At 39.1% G+C, this 9,973-nt stretch overlaps 2 protein-coding genes across 3 annotated transcripts in view; one reads left to right on the plus strand and one right to left on the minus strand.

The window, feature by feature from the left end:
* LOC119721939 (kielin/chordin-like protein) overlaps nucleotides 1-5,782 on the plus strand; it is a 137,557-nt gene extending 131,775 nt beyond the window's left edge. For both annotated transcript variants that reach the window (XM_038191895.1, XM_038191896.1), the window contains one exon: nucleotides 1,584-5,782. In XM_038191895.1, the coding sequence (XP_038047823.1) occupies nucleotides 1,584-1,828 (245 nt within the window). In that variant the 3' untranslated portion in view covers nucleotides 1,829-5,782. The remainder of the gene's footprint in view (nucleotides 1-1,583) is intronic.
* Nucleotides 5,783-6,888: 1,106 nt separating this feature from the next.
* On the minus strand, nucleotides 6,889-9,144 carry LOC119722235 (D(2) dopamine receptor-like). Its single transcript, XM_038192280.1, has one exon. It carries the CDS (start codon nucleotides 8,062-8,064, stop codon nucleotides 6,889-6,891), a length of 1,176 nt encoding a protein of 391 aa, XP_038048208.1. The 5' UTR covers nucleotides 8,065-9,144.
* Between the last annotated feature and the right edge of the window lie 829 nt (nucleotides 9,145-9,973).

Raw genomic sequence — 9,973 nt, forward strand, 5'->3', positions numbered from 1 at the left:
TATGTTGCTTTAATCATAGGCTGGATTTCGGATTACACTGGAACGCCACTATAAGAAACACTGTGGGATCCACAGAAATTGTTCATATTAGCGATCGTTCGGTAAAGCGGTTTTTAGCTGCCGTTGCTTCGGTACTCACTTTTCAATAAAAAGCGCCTTCAGAACTTCATCCTGCCCACCCTGGTAGTTACTGAAAGACGATTTTGAAAACGTGCTGACTATTTTAAATTATGTAAGTTGAGCTTACTACCTACAGCAGTGGGTGGCTTTTCCCTTTTATTCCTTGGTGAAAAGATAGCGACTTGTCACTTTTCTGTTGGCATTTTTCAACAACAATGTTCGGTACGTTTTGTACACAAAAATCGGGAGCTAAGGACGATGTTCGGTATAGCGACGTTTCACTGTACCACTTGTACTGCCATTGTTAATGGTTCCCAATAGCTAAGTGCATGCATATGCGCACATAGTACAAAATAATGGAATGGCCAAAAAAAAGGTTATAATATGCAAATGTTAATCCTTTTGCCAGCGAAACCTATCTGTGAAAATGGCTGAATTTAAATAACACATCATACATCACATTGTCCTTCACTGCAAACCATTTATCCAAACACTGTGGGGATTAAGACTGACTTGTTTGACAGATTCACAATTTTACACACCGATTATTCTGACTGCATGCGGCCAATTAATGAAATGGATAAATCCCCCCCCCCCCCCCCCCCCCCCCCCCGTCTGGTTGCCAAGACAACACTCTTACTATAATCCGATAATGTACATTGACATTCTTTGTAATTTGTCTAGTTTAGGGAAAACCATGAACTCAAACAAACAACAGTGCCGTCAAGCATCTCTTGGTTGTAATAATTCAATTGAGGAAAGGAGCTTTCGGTCAATAATTTGCAGACCTGTTTTCAGTCTCCATCACCTATCACTGTTAGTGAAAGTACAAGTGACTCAACAAAAATGAGATAATCATTTATGAACGTAAAGTTTGAATACATTTCTCAGTTTTTCCAAGAGTTCATTAGCTGATTAGCATTTGTGACCCAACCAGACCAAATGAGTAGCAAGTCATCAGAGCTTCTTTTGAGTAATTGAGTTTTTAATGAATAATCACCGGACCGACTGGGTCTTTGACTGAGTATAAATAACAAGTATGTCCTTAACCAGTTCGCGACTGTTTTTATACGTCTAAACACGTTAATCCCTCGTGTCTTTTGTACACACACACAAAGTCTGCAGAGGCGGACCGTGTGTTGAATTGGCCCGTTATGCACAGCCTATTGTTGTACAATTTACACTCCAGTGCACACCTCAGAGTTTTGAAATATCATACAAATACTGTTGAAATGACTCTTGCGAATCAGTATTTGTGCCTTTTGTGCCTTTCGTGAAAATCTAAATTTTCGGCAAAAATAATCCTGGCGCGAAGTGGTTAATTGCCAAAAACTTAATATAAACCACTTTGCCTTGCCCATAAAGTTTAAAAGGCATAAATCATAAGCCTACTTAGACAAGCCCTGGTCTTGATTGAACAATTCATCTCATGATGGTTTAATGTTGTATTTCTCACTTTGCAGCTATCAACTGCCCAGAGAATCGTGGCTTTATGTTTGACGAGTGCGGCCCAGCCTGCCCCAGGACCTGCGCTAACAAGGACATCCCTATGGGCGTACTGGAGGAACACTGCATCCGACCGTGTGTCCCAGGATGCAACTGTGCTGCCAACATGGTCCTGCATGACGGTGGGTGCATCTCAGCAAGGGACTGCCCAGAAGATTTCATCGTCAACGCTACCATCGTAGAATCCACCGGTAGAAACTAGTGGCAACGACTCACTCAGTATTATCTTGGCTTTCTTTATAAGTATTAATGTTCATTTAGAATCATGTTTTGTCAATCTTAGCAGTATTATCGTATTTGTGTCAGTTTTTTAAAGGGTGCTTTGAACAAAACTGCCTATGTGTTTTTAAATTATAGAAGTGGTGCTGTATATTTTATCAGGAATTTCATTTGAAAGTCTTTATTTGTATCACAGTAGATGTCCTTGTATTTAAATCGTGAGTTTAGATTGTGTTAGGGAGGATCTCAAAATTGGGAACACTTTTAATGGTTAGACAAGAATAAAGTGTCTATCTTAATGCCATTTAAAATTATTTTTTAGGTTTTCATCACCGCCCCGATTTTTTATATTTATTTTGTTTTGTAAAGTGTGTATTTTCTCCAATAAAATGTATTTTTTCAGACAAGTTTCTCACAAAACCTCGGGCAGCTCCGTTTTTCCAACATCGCATGGCACAAATGCATGTGGCGTGCGTGCCTTACGTGGACACTGGTTCCCACCGCTAGACATGGCTAGATAACAGCAAGAACGATAATGAGAAGCTAGCGTGGTGCATGTCCAAATTATGCTCGAACAGGTTTCGAAGACTCGAACGTGAAAAATTGCTGAGGCAACAGCGTTGGAAATGATCAAAACTATGAAAATCTTTAATAAAGGTTTAATAAACAAAACTTGGTCCCCCTTTCTGCATTTATATTTTCTGCTTTCATGATTTTTTCGAGGTCTCAATGTTTTTGTTTGTAGTGACTCAGTGAACTTGAGCGCGCTTTTCTGTGTGACCATCACCGTGTGCCAGTAATAATGTGCCAGTGACATTATAAGCCTATGTCAATGCTGCAAGACCCACTCAGAACGTTCGAAATATGTTTGCGTATGCCACAAAATGTTCACTGCCTCAAAAGTAAACAACCGGGCGTTTTTCATCTTTTCTCAGGAACAGTGTGACATTAGGTCAGGTTCCTTTCAACCAGACCTTTGAAATGGGCTAAGTAAATAATCTTAAATATAAAAACTTCGGCGAATTCAGGACGATGTGCCCCTTTAATATAACTTTTGCTCTGATCATAAAGTGCCAAATATACCATTGGTTTTGTAAGAAATGGGCATTTTGTACATTTCTCTATAGGAGGTTGCCAGTCTCTATTTTTATCTGAAGCTTTTTTACCTTTTCAACTTTGTACTTCCTGTGCATTTATAAACAACTTTTATAAAGATGTTATCTATATTTCTGGTGCTTTTTACACAATTTCAATTAAAAGGTAATTTATGTTCCAAGTAAGATACAAATTTTATATTACAATTTATCTGCAATTAATAAAAACATTTGATGCTTGTCATTACAACATAGATCATGAACAGCTCTAGTATATGTCTTGATTTGGAGAAGGTTTTCCTCGACTGAGGCTTTTAATCAAGTTTCCATGTATAAAAAGGAGTGATCACGAATGGAAATGTTCAATACATTTGCAAAACTTTGAAATGACAGAAATGTAAGATTGCTTCTTTTGGGAGCATCAAATATTTACATAAAGCATAAAAAAACATGATTTACCATTTGTTTTTAATAATAACTTGACTATTCATGACTTACAATGAAAACATATAATTTCAAAGCAGGGAATGATATCCTTAGCACTGTTAAAGAACAATATTGGAGAGGCAAGTTCAATGTGTTTAATGTCAGCAACAACTTATCTATTTACTACTTGTACTATTGACTAAACAACCACGAAGATAAGTTGACGTATAAATATAAAAGACAATGACGCCATTTTCTAATCTACTACCAAATCACAGTAATATCTTGCAACTTTTTCAAGTAATTTTGGTTGTCTGCGCAACTGATCTTATATGAAACACACTTAGTATTGACATGCTTAAACACAATAATCTGTATCTCTTATTTCCCATAAATCATTTACAGTGAAATGTCACTTCGGATAACTTGGCGTGTTGCATTTTGGGGGACAAATGCCAATCAACTGATATTGAAGTTTAACATTACGCATTTCAATAACCACTACTGGCCTTGTTTATAGCTTGTTATTGATTTTGGCCCATATATAGAAAATGTTTTTCAGGATAATTCAAGTCCCATTTAGTGCCTCCTTTTGTTCGAGACGGTAACCACTTGGCAACGCCGTCACGAAGTAGATGGTCCATAGTGTTTGGGTATTTATTTAAGACACAAACGGTTCTTACTTCTTAATAATTTACAGCCAAAACTAACTAGGTGACTGCGCACGGCACCATTTGACAACACAAGCAGACTGCTGAATACATCGAAAAAAGGTATTATCAGACTAGATACCGTAAATGCCTTGAATCATTGGTCACAAATTGTTCCACAATAATTGTCTCCTTTTCCATGCTAAAAAGGAAATATTTCTATCTTTGTATCAAGGTCTTTGAAAACATTCTGAGATAAATTGACGAAGACATTATAGACGTTTCAAGGCACCTATAGGATCATTTGTTCTTTGTACAATTTTTCCCGGTTGAAGCAAGAACATTGCAAAATTTGCATAACAACTATCCTGTCAAGTTTTAGCTCGGTGACGAGTGGATACTGTACATTTTGAGAAAACAGAGAAAACGTGCACAGTTTTGGGGTCTCGTAATAACTGGATTCCGTTGCTAACACATACAAAAATTTGCCCGCGGGCACACTTTCTCAAATCTCCAATGGTCGTTTTCTTCCGAATGATACCATTTCAGGTGGAACAATTTCACAGGGTATTTGGTACCAGTCCTTTAAGCATGGATTTTCCCTTTAAGCAAGGGTTTTCTCGTTAAATCGTTTGGTACATTTCCAGGTAATCGCAAATGTTCCCAAGTGCCTTTTAATGTTAAATGCAGTGATAAATCTAAATAACAGTGGTAAATCTATAACAGCTTAGTTTAAAATTAGTTGAACGAAAGAAGTGAAACAATACGGTATTAGGTATTAAGACCTAATTGTAAGGGACTTAAGAGATTGGCCCATATGTATAGTTATGGGGTTTTTTTGTGATCGAGGGAGGGGTCAGAGTGAAACAAGATGTCAAGTTGAAGCTAGCTATTCATTTTGTGCTTGTTCGGTTATTAACCCGCATTGTCATCATATGTTTGTTTTTTTTTCGATTCAATATTCTATTATTAATGAAAATGAATTCATGTTTTTAGAATCGAATGTGTAAACATTTGTTATAAACTCAAAGTACAAAACTGCTTTAGGGGCAATTCTTTATATTGCTTACCCGTCGGTGCGCTAAATGTAGTATTTACTTTTTGCGAGTACAGCTGACATATGTCGCTGATGTCTCCTTGAATTTAAAATAGATATGCGTTGTGGAAATATTATTTCGTGTCATTTTGAGTGGAAAGATGTCTTGTAGTGTATTATAACGAACCATTGGTGCTAAAAAGTAAAAGATTTAGAAATACCGTACGTTTTGCATGAAAAACGGTCATTACTATTTATTGTAACCTATTAAAATGCATGCTTAGAAGAATGAGTTGACGAGATATTAGGCTTGGGTTTTCTTTTGAATTATTGAAACGTTTTAACTTACTGATTAAGTATTTAACAGAATTGTAAGCGAGATGATAATGTAATTGATCCTAGGATAGTAGGTGTATAAAAGTGTGCGACTCGAGATTTTGAGATTTCCTTTGGAGGAATTTGCTGACGCCATTAAAATGTGGAAAAAATCGTGGTTTTGTAAAAGGTTTTGTTTATTTTGGCTTTTTAAATTTGAAGTATGCAATTATTATAGTTAATATAGTGTAATTTATAAAAAAAAAACGAAAAAAAAAAAAAAAAACCACAATTCCATGTCGATAGATGGTCCGTAGTATGATCAAATGCAAACTTGTACCACATTTCTTCGTGCCATAGATCTTTGTTTTGTTAATTTGGATAACTTAATTAAACGACAGATGAACATTGATAAATGCATGTTTCATGTGTTTTTGTAAGGGTCCGTTTTATTCAGCGATTTTCCTTTCAATGGAACCCGACGCTTCGGAGCATGTTTGCTATTTTTGCCACGAATACTATCCCTTCATAATTCTGAATATTAATTACAAAACAAGAGTGAGCAATTTTTTATAGATAGACCTAAATCTGGAGAGGAAAGTGTTTCGTCACAGATTATTATTTCAGCGGCGAAATCGATTGCTGCCATATTGTCCTTAATACAGTTGTGCCTCTTGATAAAAAAATTAAGTTTTAGAACATATAATTGAATATGATTGTAAAAAAAAAATGGCACGTGTGAACAAATTGTCGACCAAATTTAAATACATGTTATAAATGTTATAGCTAAAAATCAACTCATGCAACAAGCACCCAAAATTGGCTCAATACTTCAATATGTTTCTGAACTGTGTTGAAATGCTTGTAATCACCGCTCCTTAGCAAAATCATGGGACGCCTTCTTTGTTGGGAGCCTATGCGACGATTTTCAAATGAACGTTATACAAAGGAAGGCATCACACGTTTTTGTGGAAAGGATTTTTAACAGGTAATCGCGCAATGTCTGAAGCCCCAGTCACACATTCGCGGTTGGAGCTACGAATATCCACGGTTAACAAAGAATCAATCGATCACGATGAACCGTCGAGATTCGTGGAGAAATCGACATTTTAAGAGTGCACTATAGCCACGGAGGCTAAGCTATGAACACGGTACTCCCACGGTTTATCACGAATTTTAAACCGTGGATATCCTTAGCTCCAAACCGTCAATGTGTGACTTACAGCCTCGACTTGGCTGCTGATTTGAAATTCTTCTCTGTGCCTTTGATTTCAAAGCAAAGGCGATTCTGTGCAATGGGAATTGCTCCGCTCACGTGCTAAATTGGGACACCTCATTTCTTTGATTTGACAATATCATTATTGGCCTTAGTGAGGATACGTTTTGAACGATTAATCGCAAAAAAGCATCCGCCACAATGGACGTGATGTGCTATGATGACGTTTATGATTGACCACGTACAGTTATTTGTCGTCTTCGAATTTTTATGCGCCCATGCAAGTTTCAACCATTTTGTTGCGAGTTACGTTTCTGCGTTGTTAATGACTTTAATTTCATTAAACGAAGATTTATCCTGCCAAGCTTTGCTGACTCTCAACGTTGACCTATCTGCCACACTATTCGGAAATGTCGTCAGAGACCTGGACGTTAAATTTTGCAGTGGAACGATTTTGGGTTTCCTCTTGCTAAAACAGCAGCAACGTTTGCCGAATCTGTAGGCGAACGTCTTGCGAGCTGCTCTTCCAAACGGCTCGCTGCGTAGTGTGTAGACGACTGGGTTGGCCGCACTGTTCATGAAGGTCAACCAACTGAAAACACTCCTGAGAGCGAGGCTGGCACGGTAACCCGTGTGGATCTCCAAGAGCACAACTATGGTAACTGGCAACCACGCCAGACCAGTGAAGCCTAACAGAATCAGGAAAGTTTTCACCGAGCGCAGCTCCCGTTTCATGAATCTCCAGCGCCCTCCTGTCATGGGAATCCCCTTGTTAATCCGTTGGGTTCCCTCCTGATGAAGCTTCTCCAACACCACAATCAAAAGTCTGAAATACATGCAGCACATCAAGACGAAAGGGATGATCCCATTTGTGAAGAGGAACATCTGAAGGTGAACCGGGTCGAACACACTTGTGAAGTCTAAACAAGAGAAATGTGGCGTGTCTCTGATTTGGTTCAGTCCAGAAAAAGGGAGGATGAACACCAGAAAGGAGGTGTAGATCCACACAGCGGCTATGGCTGTGGCTACTTGTGTTTTGTTGATTATTTGTTGATAAGTTAGTGGATGTATAATCTTGACATACCGGTCCACTGTGATGGCGCACAGTGACAAGGAGCTACAACCGGAGGCAAGTAGTATGCTACACCATAGCGTCAGGCATATGTATTTACTGTTGACAGCTACCGGGTCTAACGTTGCCACAATCACAGGGATGAGTGTTAGCCCCTGCATGGCGTCTGCCATGGCCAGGCTTACCATAAACGCGTTGGTGGTGGTTCGGAGTGGCTCACTCTTTGCAACGAGAAGAACTACAGCTCCATTGCCGAGGAGTATGAAGGGAATCAGAAGAGTTTCGAAGATGACGGAAATCACTACAACAAATATTGGTGCTGGTGTAATGGTGAATGCAGTTGGCTCGTTGATTTCACATGATGCGTTGCTGTCCAAGCATCGAATTCCCTGATCTCCATTTAAGCTCATGATGCCCTCTCTTGAAAACTGTCTGCAGATTGAGGCGATCGCTTCGATACTCTTCAAAGCAATTATTGGGATATATAACAGTAAACAATTGGTTTATAAAATCAAAAAGAGGCATTGGGGTCAACGGCAGTGTTGGACTGTTGAGTGATGCAACAGTACCCGTAATAACGCAGTCAGACGCGACTTTGATCGCGCCCTTATTTACATAATTAATTTCAAGAATTGTTTTACTCCATGCATGTAGACACAGGTGGTGCCGGGCCCGGACGTAACTTCCGTTAGCAAACTAAGATGTGTCCCGTTGCTAGGATGTGACATTCCCATCTTGTGATGCATGCTTACATGATAATTTATATATTTGCGATGCCAGCAAATCCACTCCCGTTCCTGCTTTTAATCCCATACTACACAGTTCCCATCAGGCGTTGGTGTTTTTTGCGCAAATCATAGCCCTTTTTAATCATTAATATGAGCGAAACGTTTGGATGCATTTCACGTCGTTGAGACGAGCGTGGGAAGATGGCTAATAAATGATTGTCGAGCATGCGAAGCCTTTTCTGAAGCACTTAGTACTTTTTACCCTCGCATAAATAACTTTATCAGTGATGCTCATCCGTTCCATCGATTTCTGCCTCTTTTTTTCTGATATAGGCATTTTTTTTTACGTCCGATAGCGATGGGAGACGAGATTACGCACTTCGTGGTTGCGATTCCCCCGGCCACCGCACCCCATTCCTCCGACCCCCCCCCCCATAACAAAGACGGGGTATATAGGAACACAATATTTTCAATATTTTACGTAATATTACAGATGTACAGGTACTCAGGTACTTTTTTCGGGTATCGATTCCCCCACCCCCACCCCTAAAAAAAACCCAATCCGATTACCATTTTTCTAGCGATACAAACATTTTGCACTATTTAATCAGACATCTATATGAAACGTTTAGTTATGAAGTACATTGTTCATTTGAAATTATTTGCAGAATTGCCCCCGAGTGATGACTGTATGGGCTGTAGGAACCACTCTGCTGGCAGGGCGAATCTGTTAGTACGCAGACTTCAAAAGCAATAAACCCAAAGGAGAAATAAAATAATAACATGAAGTCAAGACGGACGATGTCGATATTATCCAAGAATCCTCAAATTTTAATATGATTTTCACGCGAAGTAAGGGTAGTTTAACAAGTGGGCGTCGTGGGGGGGGGGGATGGGCACCCCCCCCCCCGAAAAAGCGCACCGCTTGTGGTGAGTGCCGTGTCCCTCCAGAAAAATTCTTTGGACCGCCCATGCTTCGACCACAACGCTCAACTGGGGGAGACTTCACCATTTTTGAGCCTCATTGTGCTGACACAGTCTGAATATATATCGCAAAACATTATGAATTTCGGTTTCCATCTTAGGGTTTTGCGCCCTCTGTTGGCGGACCGTTACAACAGAAGTTCAAAGGAACGTTGGCGTCCTTCGTTCACACCCAAGGATTAGGGCCCCGCGTGCGGGGGTATATCATGAAGAAATAAAACACATTATACACAGAGGGTTCCTATTCAGGTTGCCTCTTTTCTCTTTATTGTTATTAGACGTACTGAAAAATGACTTTTTTAGTTTGTTGGTTGCTGTTTTCTTGCTGAGCTGAGATTGCTTGTTTGCTTGTATACTTTCGGACCATAAATGTTGAGTTATTCTCCAACAACACGCTACCAAGTTTTTGTTTTAATGTCAACTGCAACACGATGAAGGGACAGCTTTTATTAAAAGCATGCCACTCTTAAAGATCTATACAATATTTGCTTTTGCTGTAATATTCAGAAATGGATGGATTTGGGCATTGATAAGTCAAGTAAGGTATTGCATAATAATCTGGTAGTTTTGTTTTTTGCTTTGCTAATGTTGTACATTACCTTTAAGC

Source organism: Patiria miniata, unplaced genomic scaffold, assembly GCF_015706575.1.
Source record: "Patiria miniata isolate m_02_andy unplaced genomic scaffold, ASM1570657v1 HiC_scaffold_14, whole genome shotgun sequence".
Lineage (NCBI taxonomy): Eukaryota > Metazoa > Echinodermata > Asteroidea > Valvatida > Asterinidae > Patiria > Patiria miniata.